This window comes from Nicotiana tabacum, chromosome 3 (genome assembly GCF_000715075.1).
Source record: "Nicotiana tabacum cultivar K326 chromosome 3, ASM71507v2, whole genome shotgun sequence".
NCBI lineage: Eukaryota > Viridiplantae > Streptophyta > Magnoliopsida > Solanales > Solanaceae > Nicotiana > Nicotiana tabacum.
Window position 1 is genome coordinate 118,245,372 of NC_134082.1, and position 21,375 is coordinate 118,266,746.

General features: G+C 38.8%; 2 protein-coding genes across 5 annotated transcripts; both read left to right on the plus strand.

The window, feature by feature from the left end:
* Window positions 1-8,951: 8,951 nt before the first annotated feature.
* Window positions 8,952-19,610, plus strand: LOC107796950 (uncharacterized). Of its 4 annotated transcripts, none has more exons than XM_075249815.1 (10): window positions 8,954-9,272; window positions 9,356-9,476; window positions 14,248-14,325; window positions 15,294-15,759; window positions 15,838-16,076; window positions 16,156-16,359; window positions 17,062-17,148; window positions 17,237-17,362; window positions 17,470-17,899; window positions 19,375-19,610. In XM_075249815.1, exons 5-9 carry the CDS (start codon window positions 15,876-15,878, stop codon window positions 17,713-17,715), a joined length of 864 nt encoding a protein of 287 aa, XP_075105916.1. In that variant the 5' UTR covers window positions 8,954-9,272; window positions 9,356-9,476; window positions 14,248-14,325; window positions 15,294-15,759; window positions 15,838-15,875; the 3' UTR covers window positions 17,716-17,899; window positions 19,375-19,610. The 4 variants fall into 4 exon arrangements, with proteins under 4 accessions (XP_016475258.1, XP_075105916.1, XP_016475256.1 ...); XM_016619770.2 differs by having other exon boundaries at window positions 9,359-9,476; XM_075249816.1 differs by lacking the exons at window positions 8,954-9,272; window positions 9,356-9,476 and adding exons at window positions 10,852-13,218; window positions 13,306-14,155.
* LOC142177141 (uncharacterized) lies at window positions 11,054-14,089 on the plus strand. The gene is made up of 7 exons (XM_075245607.1): window positions 11,054-11,331; window positions 11,478-11,740; window positions 11,867-12,303; window positions 12,579-12,841; window positions 12,946-13,218; window positions 13,306-13,351; window positions 13,814-14,089. Exons 1-7 carry the CDS (start codon window positions 11,054-11,056, stop codon window positions 14,087-14,089), a joined length of 1,836 nt encoding a protein of 611 aa, XP_075101708.1.
* Window positions 19,611-21,375: the final 1,765 nt, after the last annotated feature.

Here is a 21,375-nt window from a genome sequence, read left to right on the forward strand (position 1 = left end):
TGTGGCCATTGTGATTCCGGGTCTTCAGGAATCCTTGGCTCAAATCCTATCAATTTATACTGGCCTAGCTCACACAGTTTTAGTCACTACAGCCGCAGCTACTTCTTATACCAGGGGAGGCAATCAAACTCTCGCCGATCGCACACCTGAGTAGGTCGTGTAGGGACTTCAGACGTCGGGGGAGCATCCAGCCCAGCCGGTTGCAGCTACTCAGGACTATGTAGTTGCTGTCATGCCAGAAGACGAGCAGCGTTGGTTAGAGAGGTTTGGTAGACTTCAACCTCCGGCCTTCAGTGGTGCAGAGGGTGAGGATGCCTATGGTTTCTTGGATAAGTTTCAGAGGATGCTTCGTACAACAGGTATTCTGGAGACCAGCGGGGTCGCTTTCACTACTTATCAGTTTTCTGGAGCTGCCTTCACTTGGTAGGAGACTTTTGAGAGGCATAGGCCTGTTGGTGCAGCACCCCTTACCTGGTAGAAGTTCTCCGTTCTCTTCTTGGAGAAGTATATGTTGCAGTCTTGTAGAGAGGAGCTACACAGGCAGTTTGAGTGGTTGCGTCAAGGAGAGATGACTGTGATGCAGTATAAGATGAGATTCTCTAAGTTAGCTCATCATGCAATTTGGTTGGTTCCGATAGATAGAGAGTGGATTAGGAGGTTTGTTGATGGCCTCACTTATCAGCTTCGTATTCTCATGACCAGGGAGAGGGTGACTGGTGCTACCTTTGAGGAGGTTGTAGACATTGCTCGTGAGATTGAGTCAGTTCGTTGCCAGAAGCGAAAGGAGAGGGAGGCCAAGAGGCCTCGAGGATCTGGTAGTTATAGTGGTGCTCCGTCGAGAGGTTAGTTTTAGCACGACAGAGGCTATCCATTAAGGCATGCTCAACCAGCTCGCCCAGGTTATCGTGGGGCATCATCGGATCATGGTTATCACAGTTCTCATCAGGTCCAGTCATCACTTAGTGCCCTTCCAGCTCAGAGTTCATCCCGTGCTCCATCAGTTCAGGGCTCTTCTATGCTAGGTGCATCTACTAGTCATTTCGGTGCTAGGGGTTCCCTTCAGTCCCCTTCTCCAGCACCTGGGAGTTGCTATGAGTGTGGAGAGATGTCTCACATGTGGAGGCAGTATCCTCGTCGTCTTACGGGTCCATCTCAGTAGAGAGGTTAGTCATCGGCTTCAGCGCCAGTTACTTCATCATCACCCACCCACCTAGCTAGGGGCGAAGGTCAGTCAGCTAGGGGTCGCCCTAGAGTGCGAGGTCGATCAGGTGGCGGTCAGGCCCATTTCTATGCATTTCCAGCTAGACCCGATGTTATTGCTTCCGATGATGTTATTATAGGTATTGTCTCAGTCTGCCACAGAGATGCTTCTGTATTATTTGATCCCGGTTCCACCTTTTCTTATGTGTCATCATACTTTGCTTGTTATTTGGGTACACCCCATGAGTCTCTTGCTTCACCTGTTCATGTATCTACCCCGGTGGGCGATACTGTTGTTGTAGACCGTGTGTACCAGTCGTGTGTGGTGGCTATTGGGGGTCTGGAGACCCGAGTGGATTTTTTATTAATGTGTATGGTGGATTTCAATGTCATTTTGGGCATGAATTGGCTATCTCCATGTCGTGCTATTCTAGACTATCATGCTAAGACAGTCACATTGGCTATACCGGGTGTGCCACGGATTGAGTGGCGAGGTTTGACTGATTATGTTCCTAGTAGGGTAATCTCATTCTTGAAAGCCCAGCGTATGGTTGGGAAGGGTTGTCTTTCGTATCAAGCCTTTGTGAGGGATGTCGGTGTTGCGACTCCCAGTATGGATTCTATTCCAGTCATGAGGGATTTTCTCGATGTGTTTCCTACAGACCTGTCGGGCATGCCACGGGACATGAATATTGATTTTGGTATTGAACTGGTGCCGGGCACTCAGTCCATTTCTATTCCGCCGTATCATATAGCACCAGCGGAGTTGAAGGAGTTAAAAGAGTAGCTTCAGGAACTCCTTGATAAGGGGTTCATTGGGCCTAGTGTGTCACCTTGGGGTGCGCCAGTTCTATTTGTGAAGAAGAAGGATGGCACTATGAGGATGTGCATTGATTATAGGCAATTGAACAAAGTAACAGTTAAGAACAAGTATCCTTTGCCTCGTATTGATGATTTATTCGACGAGCTTCAGGGAGCGAGAGTATTCTCCAAGATTGATCTTCGTTCAGGTTATCACCATTTGAAGATCAAGGACTCGGATATTCTTAAGATAGCTTTCAGGACCCGATATGGTCATTATGAGTTCTTGGTGATGTCTTTTGGGCTGACCAATGCCCCAATAACGTTCATGCATTTGATGAACAGCATGTTCCGGCCTTATCTCGACTCATTTTTCATAGTCTTCATTGATGATATTCTAGTGTATTCGCATAGTTAGGAGGAGCACGCGGAGCATTTGAGAGTTGTGGCAGAGATTGAGGGATGAGAAGCTTTATGCAAAATTCCAAGTGTGAGTTTTGGCTCAGTTTAGTGGCTTTCTTAGGCCACGTGGTGTCCATCGAGGGTATTTAAGTTGATTCGAAGAAGATAGAGGCGGTTCAGAGTTGGGCCAGACCATCCTCAGCCACAGAGATTCGTAGTTTTCTTGGTTTGGCGGGTTATTAACACCGGTTTATTCAGAGATTCTCATCTATCGCATCGCCCTTGACCAAGTTGACTCAAAAGGGTACTTCATTTGTATGGTCAGACGAGTTTGAGGAGAGCTTTCAGAAGCTCAAGACAGCCTTGACCACAGCTCTAATGTTAGTTTTGCCATCCGCTTCAGGTTCATATACCGTGTATTATGATGCTTTGAGAGTTGGTATTGGTTGTGTATTGATGCAGAAGGGTAGAGTTATTGCTTATGCTTCTCGTTAGTTAAAGCCCCATGAGAAGAACTACCCCGTTCATGATTTGGAGTTGGCTGCCATAGTTCACGCGTTGAAGATTTGGAGGCATTACTTGTATGATGTGTCTTGTGAGGTGTTTACTGATCATCGTAGCCTCCAGCACTTGTTCAAGCAAAAGGATCTTAATTTGAGGCAGCGGAGGTGGTTGGAGTTGCTAAATGATTATGATATTACTATATTGTACCATCCGGGGAAGACCAATGTGGTGGCCGATACTTTGAGCTGAAAGGCGGTGAGTATGGGCAGTTTGGCATATATTCTAGTTAGGGAGAGACCTCTTGCAGTTGATGTTCAGGCCTTGGACAATCGGTTCGTGAGGTTAGATATTTCGGAGCCCAGTCGGATATTGGCTTGTGTGGTTTCTCGGTCTTCCTTATATGATCGCATCAGAGAGCGCCAGTATGATGATCCGCACTTGCTTGTCCTTAAGGACAAAGTTCAGCACGATGATGCCAGGGATGTGACTTTTGGTGATGATAGGGTGTTGAGGATGCAGGGCCGGATATGTGCGCCCAATGTGGATGGGCTTCAGGAGTTGATTCTTGAGGAGGCCTATAGCTTACGGTATTCCATTCATCCGGGTGTTGTGAAGATGTATCAGGATTTGAGGCAGCATTATTGATAGAGAAGAATGAAGAAAGACATTGTGGGATTTGTGGCTCGGTGTCTCAATTGTCAACCGGTGAAATATGAGCATCAAAGACCAAGTGACTTGCTTCAGCGGGTGGATATTCCAGAGTGGAAGTGGGAGCGGATCACTATAGACTTTGTAGTTGGACTCCCACAGACTTTGAAGAAGTTCGATGCTATTTGTGCAATTGTGGATCGGCTGACCAAGTCCGTGCACTTCATTTATGTATGTACTACCTATTCTTCAGAGTGGTTGACAGAGATCTATACCCGAGAGATTGTTCGTTTGCATGGTGTCCCAGTTTCCATCATTTCAGATAGGGGCACTCAGTTTACTTCGCATTTTTGGAGGTCTGTGCAGCGAGAGTTGGGTACTCAGGTTGAGTTGAGCACAACTTTTCACCCTTAGACGGACGGGCTGTCTGAGCGCACTATTCAGATATTGGAGGACATGTTGCGTGCTTGTGTCATTGATTTTGGAGGGTCATGAGATCAGTTTCTACCGCTTGCAGAATTTGTTTATAACAACAACTACCCGTCGAGTATTCAGATGGCTCCATATGAGGCTTTGTATGAGAGGCGGTGTAGATCTCCAGTTGGTTGGTTTGAGCCGAGTGAGGCTAGGCTATTGGGGACAGACTTGGTGCAGGATGCTTTAAAAAATGTAAAGGTGATTCAGGAGAGGCTTCGTACAGCGCAGTCGAGACAAAAGAGTTATGCTGATAGGAAGGTTCGAGATGTGTCCTACATGGTTTGTGAGAAGGTTCTGTTAAAGGTTTCACCCATGAAGGGTGTTATGAGATTTGGGAAGAAGGGTAAATTGAGTTATCGGTTCATTGAGCCTTTTGAGGTGCTACGGAGGATTGGGGAGGTGGCTTATAAGCTTGCTATGCCACCCAGCTTGCCAAGTGTGCATCCGGTATTTCATGTTTCTATGCTCTGAAAGTATATTGGGGATCCGTCTCATATTCTAGATTTCAGCATGGTTCGGTTGGATAGTGATTTGACTTATGATGTGGAGCCAACAACTATTTTAGAGAGTCAGGTTTGCAAGTTGAGATCAAAGGATATAGCTTCAGTGAAAGTGCAGTGGAGAGGTCGGACCATGGAGAAAGTTACCTGGGAGACCGAGCGAGAGATGCAAAGCAGATATCCTCACCTGTTTGAGGCTTCAGGTATGTTTCTTGACTCGTTCGAGGACAAACGTTTGTTTAAGTTAGGGAGGATGTGACGACCCGGCCAGTCGTCTCATGAGTTGCCACTCCATTTCACCCATTTCTGCTTCTTATTGCTTTGTCTATCGGTTCTATATGTGATCGGGTTGTTGGTTTAGGTTCGGAAAGGTTTTGGTAAGGTTTGAGACACTTAGTCTCTTTTGAGGAAGCTTAAGTTAGAAAAGTCAACCGGATGTTGACTTATGTGTTAGAAGACTCGGGTGTGAATTTAGATGGTTCGGATAGCTTTGGGAGGTGATTTGGGACTTAGGAGTGTGATCGGAATGTGTTTTGGAAGTTCGGAGTAGATTTAGGCTTGAATTGGCGAAATTGGATTTTTGGCGATTTCCGGTTGATAGGTGATATTTTGATATAGGGGTTGGAATGGAATTCCGAGAGTTGCAGTAGTTCCGTTGTGTCATTTGGTATGTGTGTGCAAAATTTTAGGTCATTCAGACGTGGATTGTTTAGGTTTTTGATCAAAACCGTAATTTAGAAGATTTTGAAATTCTTAGGCTTGAATCCGATGCGAATTTGGTGTTTTGATGTTGTTTTGAGCATTCTGAAGGTTGGAACAAATTTGAATGAGGTTATGGGATATGTTGGCATGTTTGGTTGAGGTCCCGGGGGCCTCGGGTGAGTTTTGGGTGGTCAATCGGACCATTTCATGTTGTTTGGAATTGCAGAAGAACTGCTGTGTGTTACAGAGAATTTAGACCTTCGCGTTCTCGAGTGGGTTCTCGCGTTCGCGAAGGGTTAATTGGTGAAGGCTGGGTATTAAGCCTTCGCGTTCGCGATGAAGGATCCGCGTTCGCGAAGGGATGGGTGATTGGTCATCGCGTTCGCGTGAAGTGGACCGCGTTCCCGTAGAGGAATTGGGTAGCTGAGCTTCAGGGTATTTTATTCATCGCGTTCGCGAGTGAGGTAACGCGCTCGCGAAGGGTCAAGCGAAAGAAGCATCGTGTTCACGATGGACAGTCGCAATCGCGAAGAGTAATTTTTTGGTCAAAGTTGATTTGTGCTTCGCGAACGCGAGGCGTTGACCTTGTTCGCGAAGAAGGAAATTAGGCCTGGGCAGAATGTTTAAATATTCGTCTTGTCCGCGATTTTGTGGTATATTTCCACCATTTTTGAGCGTTTTTGGAACTTTTTGAAGGGGATTGAAGAGGGATTCAAGGGGAATCACTTGGAGGTAAGATTCATGGACTTAAAACTCGATTCTAATGTGAAATCTACCTAATTTGTCATGGAAATTAAGCCTAAAATTGAAGAACTAGGGCTTGAAATTGGAGACCTAGAATTTGGGATTTGAGGGGTCTTTTGTGGTTGGATTTTGATGATTTTGGTATGAGCGAACTTGGGGAACGATAAGGAATCCATTGATGTAAATTTTATCAGAATCCGAGATGTGGGCCCGGGGGATCAGGTTTTGGCAATTTCGGGATTTAGGTTGTGAATTGATTATTTTCGCTTGGGCTTCGTCCCCTTAGCATATTTTGATGCCATGATTTTGATTTTGGATAGACTCGATGCGAGTGGAGCCGATTCGAGGGGCAAAGACGTCGCGGGCTAGAGTTTGGACCGGACTAAGGTGAATAATGATTGTAAACGATGTCCTGAGGGTATGAAACCATGGATTGCACATCGTTGTGCTACATTGAGGTGATGCACACGCTAGATGACAAGCGTGGGGTCATGCACTATTGGGGATTATGACTTAGTCCGTCCCGAATGACTATTTTACTTCGTATTTGACTGAAAACTATTTGCTATCATCATATTTTGGGCTGAATGCCATATTTGGGCCTCATGCCAACTATTTGAACCCTTAGGGGATTTTATTGATATTTTCTTAAAGTTTAACATTATACTTGAACTTAGTCATGCTATATTCTACTGTTTTCATAACTCAGCCATGTTTACTCTTCTTTAACACTTAAATGATATTTTGGGCTGAGCACTATGTTTTACTGTTGCCCGAGTGGCTGTGAGATTCTGATTGAGTAAGGCCGAGGGCCTATGTTGTGAGGAAACACCTGATTATGATTATGAGGCCGAGGGCATGAGATTTATACGCTACGAGATGGCTTGTTGATATGAGGCCGAGAGCCTAGTGATGATGCCACGAGATGACTATATATTGCGCTTGGGCCGTAACGGGCCCCTCTAGGAGTCTGCACAACCCCAGTGAGCGCGGGTACCCAGTGTGATGTGAGAGATAGCCCGAGGGGCTGGTGTTGTTCTATGATCTTGCCTGATGAGTGATCCTTTATGTGTTTATCTTTTCTATTTTCCTGTTATTTGCTTGCTTAACTATTAAAAAGGCATTTTATGAAGTTTTTAAACTGAACTCAGTAATTTTACACATCTTTACTGCTTCCTTATAGCCTATAATGTGCATTACGCGATTTCTTGCTTTTAGTCTTTATTTCTGATTACTACTCACTGAGTTGGAGTACTCACTTTACTCCCTGCACCCCATGTGCAGATTCAGGCGTTGCTAATCCTGCTAGTAAGGGTTGAGAGCTTCTGGCAGACTTCGGAGTTCACGAGGTAGCTGCTTGACATCCGCAGTCCCGTGTTTCTCCCCCTTTATCTCATTTCTTTCTCTGTCAGTGATTCTGTAATAGTTTAGTAGACACTTCAAACTTATAGTACATTGATAGATGTTCATGACTAGTGACACCTCGATATCGGGCTGTGTTGGGTTTTATTTTCGCAAACTGTAATGTTCACTGCTTACTTTTGGGTTATTTATTACATTTTAGACTTAATTCTTATTGTTTAATTGCTTAAAACTGGAATGAAAAATTGTCGGCTGGCCTTGTCTTCATGAGAAGCGCCATCACGACCGGGTCCGGGTTTAGGGTCGTGACAAGAGTATTATGGATTTTATAAGAGTAGTTCTTTCCGCCATAGTTAAGAACTTTGTCTTCCATCCAACTAGCCTGCTTTTAAAGTTGTCAAGTATGAACTGGAAGTTACTATTTTGATGTTGACTAGTAAAAATTGGAAAACCTAGATATTTTCCAAATGACCGTCCTTCCATCATTGCAAAGGATTGTAACACAAAGCTTTTGTTTGAAAGGGAGCAGTTATTTGAAAAAAATATCTTAGATTCTTGAAAGTTTATTTTTTGACCTGATATGTGATTGAAATGGTTAATATCATCAATAATAGCATGACAACTTTGCATATTAATTTTAGAAAGCAGGATGATATCATCGGCAAAGAAAAGATGTGAGATATCCGGACCATATTTGGAGATTCGAATTGGCTGCCAATGTAGATAATCTACTGACTAATTAATCATATGAGAAATATTTCAATACACATGATGAATATATAAGGAGACAAAGGATCCCCTTGGCGAAAAGGGGTGAAGTAAGAAGTACGTGTTCCATTAATGAGTATTGACATAGTTGTAGTGGTAATACAGGACATTATTAACTGTGTGAGAAAGTTAGGAATATTAAAATTTAAAAGAATTTTTCTTATAAAAGACCATTCCAGACGATCAAAAGCCTTTTCAAGGTCTAATTTGAGGAGCATGTAGCTTGTTTTACCTTTCATCTTATGAAAATGGATAATAATTTCCTGAACTATTATTGCATTGCCAGAAGCTCTCTTTCCTTGTTGGAAGCTAGTTTGTATTGGACCTATAATTTTCAAAAGGACAGGCTAGCCTATTAACTAATATTTTAGTAATTAATTTGTAAATAGTATTACACAAACTTATAGGCCTATATTGTTGAATTGTGTGTGCGTGCTTGAACTTTGGGATAAGGCATATCACTACTAGAAATTGGACCTATAGTAACGGTATTTTCCGCAACGGTTATATAACCGTTACTAAAGACCCTGTAGCAACGGTTATAACCGTTCCAATAGGATATCAAATCAACCGGCACATTTTTGCAAGTAAACCGTTACATAAGTGAAATAACCGTCGCCATAGGGTGTTCTACTGCGACAGTTTTTGTAACCGTAATAGTAGGACGACCTGTGACTACGGTTCTTTAAAAATGGGTCTATGGAGACGGTTCAATTTCCCTCCTAACTTTACCCAATTTTATTTTTATTTTCGTTTTTTCCCTCCATTAACCAAACCCTAGAATTTTTTTTTTAATTTCTAATAACAAAATATATGGAGCCCACTCAGATGAACTATTTCCTAGAGCACATCGAACAGAACAACACTTTCCACTTTTCTCAACTATCAAACTACCAAATTAGAGAATACTCCCCCAAGCAAATCTGAAGATGCCCAAATTGCAAGGACTAAGCAAATTAATATATCGACGGTCTCTTAATTCCAGCAAATAAATTGCAAGGACTCAGCAAATAGAGGACTCAGCAAGTAGTCGCTGACGAGACTCCCATCCAGATATTCCGGTGCCATAACGGTCTGGCCGAGATTTGCTTTTTAGGAGCCTTTTTGGTGCGGCCTTTTTGTACTCTACCGCCGAAGACTCTTAATTTTTCTATAGCTGCAAAGGTTATACTCATGGTTACTCTTAATTTTTTTTACAAGTTTATGGTAAGATACACTAATTCCCTTTGTGTTTTTGATAAAATTAGTAGGTGAAACAACTTTGGTACTAGTAGGGGTTGGAGAAGCTGCAAATTTGGTGCGATAAGGGCAGAGGCTTTGGCTCCTCATCTTAAAGATATTATTGAAAAAGCCAAATTTTTGTCAAAGGTTAGTACTGCTGTCCGCTTTTCTAAGTAGAAACACTAGAAAATTTCTTCATTTTCATTTAGTAAATGTATTTAAATGGTTTGGATCCGAATAAATTTGAATGATTTACTTTTGTTTTATTTTGGTTTTTTATTGTGGGTTTCTTCTTATTTGTTCAATTTTTTGTCTCTAAATAATAATAGAATTGCTGGGTTAATACCTAATTTATGGATATTCCTATGTGGTAAAAGGATTTTGGATGCCTAATTACTCTCCAGATTTTTTAATGGCTGAGATGTATTGTTAACAAGGACCAAATCTAATCTCATGTTAAAACAAGTTACAAAATATAAAGAAGCGGACAAGTGTTTGTGAAGATTATCCATCTTTGTGTAGTTTCTTGCTAAAGTTATTCCAAGGGGAGCACATAGCCAAATAGGGGGTACCCACTCATTAATGATTTTAGCATTCGAAGCTGACAACTTTTCAATCTTAACCCAAGTGACTTCACACATTTGCTGGAATGGCAGCTTTAGCTGATAAATTACTCGCCCTCTTCTGTCAGCTCATTCAGCTATGCTACATTTTTCTTGGTGCTTTAAGTTGCAACTGTAGCATGTTCCTCTTTATATTCAGCTAAAGCTTTTTCATGTTGGATGGGACTAAGAAATACTACTGTCGTGGAAAATACTTATCACCCAGTGCATGTGCCGAAAATAATAAGTGCATGATATGTATTTTTATATGTATTCTTACTTCAATTTATCAGTTTAATGTGATAGATTAAGGCATTAGTTCCAGATAATTTTTTATTATATCATATTAGTTTCTGATATATGTAAGAGAAAGTAGCAGCTAGCTAACTTGTTGATGCCTTTTATTTCCTTTTTAACTTAAAAGAGTCGAATCTCTTTCAAGCAGGTGTTATGTAAAAGATTGAGGAAGCAGAGTGGGTGTAAACCAATTAAGTCACTCAATATTCATTAGGTCTCAGTTGCTTTTTTTTCCCTACAAGATGCATTGTTTGAGTGCCTCGGCAATGACCAACTATCTCTAGATTTACTCATTATGTCTGATCTGCATTATCTTTAAAAGATGTCAAATCTCTCTCCCTCTATCACTCAATATGCATTCATACACGCATATGTCATTTCTTTTTAGGTGGAATATATCGATAACCCCTTGAACTCACATCCTTTCATTTTGGTCCTTGCATTTTAAGCTTTAAATTTTGTTGGAAATGTCAAATTAATATGCTTTTGGTTTATTTGGTTAGTTTTGTTGATTTACTTTTATCGTATAGAATATCTATGGATAATGGTGATAAAAGTTGAATGAATCTCTTGAGATGGACGGATGAGTATATCCGTGGAGTGAATGATTTTCTTGATAAGGCATTTGAACGAGCCGCCCAAGGAAATAAAATATTATGCCCTTGCAAAAAGTGCATGAATCGCTATTGGTATTATAGAAATGTGGTGGAGGATCATTTGGTTGTTCATGGATTTGTTGATGGTTATACCAAATGAGTTTTCCACGGGGAAGGATTTTCCTCGAGAAATACACCTCATCCAAGCAATGATGATGAAGGTTCTACCATGCGTGATGATATTGATGGGCTACTTCATGATACATTTAGAAATATAGAGGGTCAGGCAGGGGATGAAGAAGGAGTTGGGGAAAGACTATCTGAAGATGCAAAGAAGTTTTTCAAATTGCTGGAGGAAGGAAAACAAGTGTTATATCCGGGTTGTGAAAATTTCAGTAAACTGAGTTTCACTATTCGATTGTACTTGCTTAAATCCTTGCATGGGTTGAGTAATGTGGCTTTCTCTGATTTGTTAGAGTTGATAAAAGAGGCATTTCCTTTGCTCAGGTACCGGAATCTTTCAACAAGGTTAGAAACATGATAACAGATTTGGGTCTTCATTATGAAAAAATACATGCATGCCCTAATGATTGCATGTTGTTTTGGAAAGAAAATGTGAATGTCGATAATTGCTCTATTTGTGGGTCTTCAAGATGGAAGAGTGCTGGTCCTTTTACTAAAGCAAGCTCTAAAATCCCTGCAAAGGTTTTAAGGTACTTTCCTTTAAAGCCTAGGCTTCAGAGGATATTCATGTGTTCTGAAACGGCTGTTGCAATGAGATGGCATGCTAATGAACGACCCAATGATGGGAATCTAAGACATCCTACTGATGGGGAAGCTTGGAAGGCTTTTGATTCTTTGCACCCAGACTTCTCTAGAGATGCTCGAAATGTTAGATTGGGTCTTTCAAGTGATGGTTTCAACCCGTTTCGGACCATGAGCATTTCCCATAGCACGTAGCATGTTATGTTAATGAACTATAATTTATCACCGTGGATTTGCATGAAGCCAAAGTATATAATGTTGTCTATGATCATTCCAGGTTCATTAGGAAATGATATAGATGTGTACCTACGACCATTAATTGAAGAATTGAAGGAACTATGGGAAACTGGGATAGACACATTTGATGCTGAAACCAACCAAACTTTCCGAATGTGTGCTGCCTTAATGTGGACAGTTAGTGACTTTCCAGCATTAGCAATGCTTTCAGGATGGAGCGTTAAGGGGAGATTGGAATGCCCCACTTGCAATTATGACACATATTCTCAATATCTCAAACATAGTCATAAGATGTGTTACTTGGACCATCAAAGATTTTTGCCTCGTGATCATCCATTCCGACGAGATAAAAATTCTTTTGATGGTAAGGAGGAGCATAGACCTGCACCTGCTCCATTGTCGGTTGAAGAAGTGTTTGAAGAGCTACTTGAATTCAACAATATCTTTGGAAAGAGAACTAAAAAAGGCCTGGGAGTGGTAAGGGTCCGTGGAAAAAGAGATCCATTTTTTTCGAATTGCCATATTGGGTGCATAACAAATTGAGGCACAATCTTGATGTGATGCACATCGAGAAAAACATATGTGATAGTTTGCTTGGGACTTTATTAGAAATAGATGGAAAATCAAAGGATCATGAAAAATCTCGCTATGACTTACAAGAAATGGGGATACGAAAGGAGCTACAACCAAGAATAAATAATGATGGAACTATAAGTTTGGCTAGATCTTGTTTCTACATGAAACTGAAATAGAAAAGTTTGTTTTGTACTGTCATGAAAAATGCTAAATTACCAAAAGGCTGTGCTTCGAATATTTCAGAACGTGTACAAGTGAAGGAGATGAAAATATCAGGGTACAAGAGTCATGACGCCCATTTTATGATGCATTACTTGCTCCAGGTTGCTGTTAGAAAAGTGTTGCCCAAGAATATTTCATTGGCCTTGATTAGGTTGGGAAATTTCTTTAGAGCTATATGTAGTAAGGTCATAAGGCGAAGAGATCTTGAAACAATGCAGTCTGAAATTGTTGAAATAACATGTGAGCTTGAAAAGATTTTTCATCCAACATTTTTTGACATAATGCCACATTTGCCTATTCATTTGTACGTAATCGATCTAGGCCAGAAGCGTCAATAGCAGAGGGGTTTTTGGCCGATGAGTGCTTGACGTTTTGTTCGAGATATCTACATGATGGTGTGAAGACAAAATTAAGTAGGTACCAAACTGTAGATGATGAGTGCTCTCAAAATTTGTCACCTATATTCCCTAATATAGGCCATCCAATTGGAAGTAAGAAAAAAAATACTTTTCTCATGGATGCGCAGTTATGCTTTGAAGCACATCGATATGCTCTGTTCAATACTGGAGATGAACAAATGGAAAAGTTTATCGAGTAAGATAAATTATATTAATATTTATTTATTTTTTATATTATTTTTTCTTTATTATATGATTAAACTTGAAATATTCTTGATTGCAGGGAGCATAAGAATTTAATTGTTAATCATAGTAGATCAAATGCATGGGTAAGAGCGAGGGATCATAGTCGGGAATTCAACAATTGGCTTAAAGAGAAAGTTAAAAATATTGTATTGCCAGATTATTTAAGATCGCTAGCCAAATGACCTAATATGGTAGCCAAAAGATATACGGGATATTTTATTAATGGATACCGATTTCATACTAAAGAATGGGATTCCCGAGGTAAGACTCAAAATAGTGGAGTTACTTTATCGGCAACAACATATAGTTTTGCTAGTGCTAGGGACCAAAATCCCATCGATGGTGAAGTTATCTATTATGGAGCGATTCAGGATATCATTGAGATTGATTATTGGGGTTGTTTCAGTGTTGTGCTATTTAGATGTGATTGATTTCGTAATGAAATAGATGATTATGGGTTAACTCGGGTGTGCTTCAATAGATTATGTAGTAGAGATGATTCTTTTGTATTGGCATCACAAGTTTATCAAGTTTTTTATGTTGAGGATCCAACTGAGAAAGATGTTTATTATGCGAGGAGCAAAGTACTTGTTGATTTGTATGATCTAGAGGAAGAGAACTGTCCTAATATTGGAGAGATATTTTGGAGGAAACCTAATAATGACATTGGTTCCTCATCTAGATTACTTGATGTTGACATTAGATGGTCAAGAGATGATGTACCCGTTGATATCATTGATACTCCATCTAATGCACAAAATTCACATGATACAATGGTGGAAACATCGGAAGAGGAGGATGGGTTTGATGATACTGATTGAGACTGGATGGAAGCAGATGATTAAATAAGAAAATTTTGAAATTCTTTTAAGTATATTCTTTTTTGAGTGAGTGATAATGCCTTTTTAATAAATATTTTATGATTAATTTTGTTTATTTTCTTTATAAAAATTATTCTGATATGCTTCAATTTTTGCAGGATTTGAGAGAGATTTCGGATACTTTTGTTCGGTTGTTGAGGCTCGTCCCTTCTCCCACGTCCTCTTTGGTTTAGTTGGTAATTTCTATCCTCCATTAAATTATATCAATATTATAGCTAATATGATATTTGGTCGTCATTCTCACACGGAATGGCTCAGTTCATTCACATTGTTCATTCAACTGAATATTATAGCTGGTTTTTCCAGTTATTGATCTTGCCTCATCATCCACATGTTGCAAATCCTTCCCAGTTTTCTTCATTGCACAGTCATGCTCTTTGTGCGTATCAGTAGTAACTTGTTCTTAGCTACTAAAATCTGATTTTTAAGACCTGTAGAATTATTTTTGGTTGGTGATTTATTTACCACTACCCAAGGTTGATCTGTTGGGTGTTTAACAACCTGTGAGCCTGGTTCTTTGTGCGTATTAGTAGTAACTTGTTCTTAGTTTTCATATCCAACAATCCAGTGGTCTTAGGAATGACTTGCCCGATAAACAAAGCCCCAGATTCTTCTACTTTTTCTTGCTGAAGACCAGCCTGCTCATTAGATTCAATCTGTTGCTGCACCCCTACTGACTTGCTGAGTGTATTAGCTTGATCTACACACCCATTCAACTTACTATTAGTTTGCAAAGCTGAATTCACAGCCTTGTAAATCCTAGCCGAAGCTGTAGTTATAGGGACATCACCTCACTTCAGCATTTCTTTCATTTCTTTGGATTGAAATTTAGTGTTGATTTATTGTGCCTCAGTTGCCACCTTAATGAAGGCATCCTCCAAAGATATGTCAGCCAAACCCCAAGATTAGACAGTATACTTCTGCTTTGCAAGTTTAACTGTTAGAAATACATCCGAAATTCTTGAATGGAAAGTTGTAATTGAGGCTTACAATACTGTTGAATCTTTGTGCTTGAAGTTAAGGTCCTATGATTAGATCTATCTGTTTGATTCACCTGAAATATACATTCTTCGAGCAGATTTTTGTTAGAAATGATATACTATGTTTGCTACTTTTGCTAACCTATATTGTGTTTGCTTTTTAGAATCTGAAAAATATTTGAATAGTCATGAATCAAGAAGGGTGCTCAAGCAAAAATAAGAAAATATCCAACCGTATTCCAGCTGGATCACTTGCATCTTTGCGAAATCAAAAGGTTTCGTCGTTGACAACAAAAAGAACCTTCCAAGCTACAAGATCAAATGCAATTGAAGAACGACAATCAGAAGGTGGATTACCTTCATCTTTACGAAACCAAAAGGTTTCATCATTGACAACAAAAACAGCCATGAAAGCTCTAAGATCAAATGCAAATGAAGAACGATAATCCGAAGGTGGATCTCAATTGCAAGAACAAGTGCCACAGAATCGCACCTCTTCAGCAACACAAGGAGTACATGAACAAGTGCAACAAGGGAATATGGATTTCATCACTCCTGCATCATAGGGAGTACATGAACGATCTGATGACTCTACCACTCATGAAGCAGTTGAACAATTTGAGGAACAAGGCAAATATATATAAATTTTAATCATAAACTTAACTAAAAATAGTGATTAATGATTATCTTTGTTTTGTTCTATTGCAGGCCCCTCCTCGCCAAAAAGAAAAAGAGGCCGTACTCAAATGCCAAGGGTTCATGGTAGAAAGGAGCATAAAATAATCATTTTAAATGAGTATAATCAACCCGTTGGTCCTATTAAAGAGGTTGTAAAAGAGTTGGGTAGCTTCCTCGGCATATTGGCAAGGAGTGAAACTTTTTGTCCTCTTAATGTATTTAATTGGAGGAAACTTGACACAAAAGATGACATGTGGAAATATATCAAGGTATTAAGTTCCCAATGTCCCATAAACATGGATGATATTTTTTATTTCTTACACTAATCCAATTGTACTAAATTTGTAGAAAAAATATGACATTCCTGACGAGGCGAAACCATGGGTTTTTGAATCAGTTTGTAGTGCTTGGAGAAAGTATAAGAGTCAATTGAAGACAACTCACTTCACAACCTATGATAATGATGAGCTTCGAATGGAGAATAGGCCAGTAGATATTCCGGAATCTCACTTTAAGGATCTTCTTAAATATTGGAACTCCGATCCTCATAAGGTAATTACATCCAGAATCTCTTGTCTTGTTTTAACATAATTGTTCTTTGGTGTCTGAGTCAAAAGAATCAGAAGTAAAATAGTACCGAATTTGACCATTTGCTTTTCCCCAATCTTCCGCCCTACCATGTTATGTTTGAAATGTTTCTATAGTAAATTAGTACTACTACTAGTCAGTTTGGTGGAGTAAGGGTTCTTCTTCTTCAGGTATGTTTTGCTTTTGCACTTTTTATTTTCATTCTTCTTCTTCTTCTTTTTCTTTTTCTTTCTAAATGTCCAAAAAGCGTCGAAATGCTGGCAAATTTTTTTCAGAAATTTTTTGCCTAGTTTCTGTCCAATTTCTGCCCAGTTTTAAACAAGTAAATATATCAGTCCACTGGAGATGCAGGTTTATACTAACCTGAGACCTCTTTCATAAGGTAGACAAGATAAATAACCCAGTGAAAAAGGAATAACAAAACAAAACCAATTTCTTTTTAGTTAATAAAGAAGTGGAAATGTAAAGAAATTTCCAATAGGAACAAAAACTGGGCATCAATGGTGACTGCAGCTGTTGTGAGATGTTCTACTAAATTGATAGGGTGGTTTATTATAAGAAGAGACTGTAAAAGAGAGTATGAAACTCAGAGGCTCACTCTCTCCATTATAAGCTTTCCCAATTGCAGTAAATCAATCACCTATTGGTTGACTCGTTTATTTGCAGAAAATGTCCGAAACCAATACAGAGAATCGAAATAAGTTGAAGTGCCCGCACACTGCTGGCAGAACACCTTTTGCTTTAATTCGCGAGGTTTGATGTTTATCTTTCTTATTTTTTTAAATTATGAACTTGCTAACTTTATATGGAAAGATTCTTATACCTGTTTTCATGTAACTAGGAAAAAAAGAAAGAAATCTCTGATACTTCAGATACTGTATCAAGTAAGGACATGTTTGTGGCTACAAGAAAAAGAAAACTTGGCCGAGTATACAAAAGCTCATATGACAATACGATTAGTAAAATTGTATGAAATTTCTAATTTAAAGTTTGTCGTGCTTATTTATTTGTTCTTAATTATTGATTCAACTTTAGTTACTTAAAACTCTTTTTTCTCGCATTTTTGGTTTGTAGGCTGAAATGGAGAAAATACAATCAACTCAGGAAAGTGAAGATGACAGTCATTCAGATGACGCTTTTGCATCAGTCATGGGACCTGAGCATCCAGGTCGCGTGAGATTGTATGGACGAGGGGTTACCAAGATTGTGTTAAAAGGGCAAAAAGGGAATCTTGGGTCTTCTGATGAGAGGATGCAACAGAAAATGGAGGAAATGGAAGAGAGGATGCAACAAAGAATGCATGAAAAGTTGAACGAATAAAAGGATGCCATGGAACAAAATATTACAATGAACATCATCGCACGACTTCAGCGTCTGAACCCATATTTGCGACTTGATCCTGACATGTTAAGGTTCAGTGCACGTTCACCTGTAGAAGCCTCCTCTGCACAACAAGCTGCTGTTCAACTAAACAGTCGACCATCTGCTGGTAGTAACAATCAAGGTCAGTACGTACCAAATATTATACATCTTCTTCTATTTCTTCTTCTTCTTCTCCTTCTTCCTTGCTTGGGATTTTGCTTGGTTCAAGGCAGAGGGGATATGAATTGCCATGTTTCCATTTTCACTAGGCAGTCCATATGGCTGTATTATCATGTCTTTGTACAGTTATATTGACATTTATATCATATGTTTACTGTCTTTGTAATGAAGATTACATCATTGAAATGCATTGGCTGCTTTTTTAAATAGCAAGTAGGTTATGGAAAGAAATTACGGTAGTAAATAGGATTCAAGATAGAAGAAAGAGGAACCTTGTAATGAGAATCTTGGAATGGTAGATTTTCTGTAATTGTCTTTAGGCTTCCTGTGAATTATCACCACAAGATACAAATTACTGCCAGGAATTTAAATTAGCAATATCTGAAAAGAAAAGATAATAAGAATGGATTTATTTATGACTTACTTGAAGAAGGAACTGCGATGGTGGAAATGAGAAGGGAAAATCCCACAAATATTAGTAAGAATAAGCATAGAAAATTAGAAGCCCTATGCTCCATTTTTTTTGTTGGAGTATTGTCTTATGACAGGATGAAGGTAGATCTGAGAACAGAGACAGCTAAAACTGCTGGCCTTTTATAAGGGGAGGATACTATTTTAATATTTACTTTCTTAAACAATTTCGCATTATAAAAATTAAAGTACTTCATGAGTTCTCACAAGGCATTTTCTTGATAGCAGGAAAACAAGTAGAAGAGGTTTTCAACTCCCAACATGATCTTTATATCGATGTTTAATATTTGCAAATACTGAATTTCGGTAGTTGAAATACTGGTGAAATATTGAAAAGGTTGTTTGAGAAGTATTTCGAGTGAAATAATCATTTTTACTTATAAAACTTAAAATTGCTTAGGAGGTATTGTTCATATAATTTTTGTTCATTTTCAATTTTCGACTTGAGAATAACGAGGCTACCTTGTTAAACTTGCACATTTTGTTGTTGGAATCTTTTATATATGTTTCTCCTTAGACTTAAGAAATGGTTAGAAAATGTTTTGGCAATCTCAATTTGTTTAGTCTGTAGATTGAAGACATGATGGAAAGCCTTGGCGTAACTAGTAAAGTTGCTACCTCTTGCAGAAATGTAGGGTAAGGCTGCGTATAGCGCTTAGTGCACCGGGCTGCCCTTTTTATAGATTGAAGACATGCTATGAATAATGCTATATATCAAACCCTGGACATAAAAAGTAAATTCAATGTTTATTCTTAAGCAAAACAAGAGAAGTAAACATGGCTACAAGCCTACAACTAACCTGCTGCTATTGAAACTCATTTCTTAGTACACTGACTAAGAAAAGGTTTTTTGCACTCTGTAATAGTAGCTAGCTCTCTCTTTTTTTTTCATGGCAATTTGTTCTATGAGTATTCTTAGACCGGATTCTCTTGAAGGATAATAACTTTATTTATCCTCTTTTGTAGGTGGAGTAAATCAAGAAATGGATGATGAAGACGATTAAGAACTAGACCTTACTTGAGATAATTTTGAATTGTTATAGATGAATGTTCTAGGAATCTTTTGTTACCAATATTTTTTGAAACTTATTTACCCTCTTGAAATATACTATACTTATGCACTCATGGGATAGTGCTTTATAGATATTATTATTTGCTTGATGGATAATTTTATATTATTAATTGTTTCATTTTATGATGTATTTAAATTTTAATATTATTATAATTTATTATATGTATAAATTTTATTTATAACAAGTGATATATTTTGATTTTAATTGAACCGATACAGTAGCCTACCTGAACCGTTGCAATAGGATACAAATGGCGTTCCAGTAGACAATGTAAACCGTTGCAATATGTCCCATAAACTGTTCTAAAATGATCTACAAAACCGTTCCAAATACAAATATAACCGTCACGATAGCTTAAAGAAACCGTTGCTATATCCAACATAACCGTAGCAATAGCTTACATAAGTATTGCTTTAAATAATATGGCAATGGTTAAGAACCGTTGTATAAACAATATAGTAATGGTTTTAATCCGTTCCAATTGGAAAAAATAATCGTTCCAACAGAGAAGGGGAAAACCGTTGCGATAGACATATCTATTGTCATGGCAATGCAAACCGTTGCAAGAACCATTTCAGTAGACCTATGGGTACGCCGGCTGATGTAACGGGCGGTAAACCGTTCCAAAATCCCTACGACAACGATTTGGCAGTCTATGGGGACGATTTTCCAACCGTTACTGTAGATCATTTTTTAGTAGTGTATGTAAGTGTGATTAAGGTCAGGGGGAATGACCTTGTCAGTGAAAATTTGTTGGCAAAAACGTATAACCTTAGGGCCTACTTCGTTCCAATATTTTAGATAGAAAAAAGGATGTAGGCCATCCGGACCTGACGCTTTATAAGGTTTGAATCTTTTTATAGTTTGAGTAATTTCTACATCTTTAGGAACTGCCTCTAGGAGCTGGAAGTCAGTATGTTCAATTACATTTGAATGTGCTACCTGAATATTAGTTGAAGAAAAAATATGTTCTGTTGAAAACAAGTGCTGGTAGTAATCAGAGATTTGTCTGTGTATTTCATTAGTGTTAAAAGTCCAATTTCCTACTATATCTTGTAGATCAGTTATCCTATTTTTTCGTCTATGTTGTAGTATGGACATATGGAAAAATTTAGTGTTGGCATCACCGTTATTTAGCCACGATATATGAAATTTAAGTTTCCAAAAATCTTCCTCTAAGCGCAGAATGTTACTATAATCATTTATTAACTGTTGCTCTAGATTTTGAAGGAATTTACTTGTAGGATAATGAATTGAAGATTGAATGCCCTTGAATCGAGCTAATAACTTTCGTTTGGAATAGCCTCCTCGAAAAAAAATTCGTGCTAATAAGATCAAACTAATTTCCCCAGACCTTATGCACTAGTTGTTGGAATTGAGGGTGTGTTGTCCACATTGTCTCAAAGCGGAAGATTTTCTTATGATGGGGCGCCTAGATTCCAATGTTAATAAAAGCGGATAGTGGTTCGAATAAGTTCGTGGTAAATGTTGAACCGCTGCCTCTGGGAATATATTAAGCCATTCATAATTTGCTAAAATACGGTCTAGTCTTTCTAAAATTGTGTAGCCATGACGTCATTTATTGGTCCACGTGTAATGGCTACCCCTAAACCCTAAATCCATCAAATTGCATGAATTAATAAACTTTCCAAAGTTATCTGCTCTACTATTACTTATTGGTAGACCACCAAATTTTTTATGAGCGCTAAGTATTTCATTAAAGTCCCATCCTATTAGCCAAGGACCATTTACGTAGTTTCCATGAAAAGACATTAAACTATCCCATAGTTTATTTCTAGCACCGTAAGAATTACTAGCATAAATTGTAGATAATAACCAGCAGTGGATGGACATATCTAAACAAGACAGTGTATTTCTTATTCTGACATCCTCA

What these genes read in the sequence shown, in the direction of transcription:
- LOC142177141 (XM_075245607.1), top strand. Translation starts at nt 11,054, where the DNA reads ATGCGTGATGATATTGATGGGCTACTTCATGATACATTTAGAAATATA. An exon ending in AGAGATCTTGAAACAATGCA is followed by an intron (nt 12,842 to 12,945) that starts GTCTGAAATTGT and finishes TAATCGATCTAG; the next exon opens with GCCAGAAGCGTCAATAGCAG. An exon ending in CAAATGGAAAAGTTTATCGA is followed by an intron (nt 13,219 to 13,305) that starts GTAAGATAAATT and finishes TCTTGATTGCAG; the next exon opens with GGAGCATAAGAATTTAATTG.
- LOC107796950 (XM_075249815.1), top strand. Translation starts at nt 15,876, where the DNA reads ATGCCAAGGGTTCATGGTAGAAAGGAGCATAAAATAATCATTTTAAAT. An exon ending in GGAACTCCGATCCTCATAAG is followed by an intron (nt 16,360 to 17,061) that starts GTAATTACATCC and finishes GTTTATTTGCAG; the next exon opens with AAAATGTCCGAAACCAATAC. An exon ending in ACAATACGATTAGTAAAATT is followed by an intron (nt 17,363 to 17,469) that starts GTATGAAATTTC and finishes TTTGGTTTGTAG; the next exon opens with GCTGAAATGGAGAAAATACA.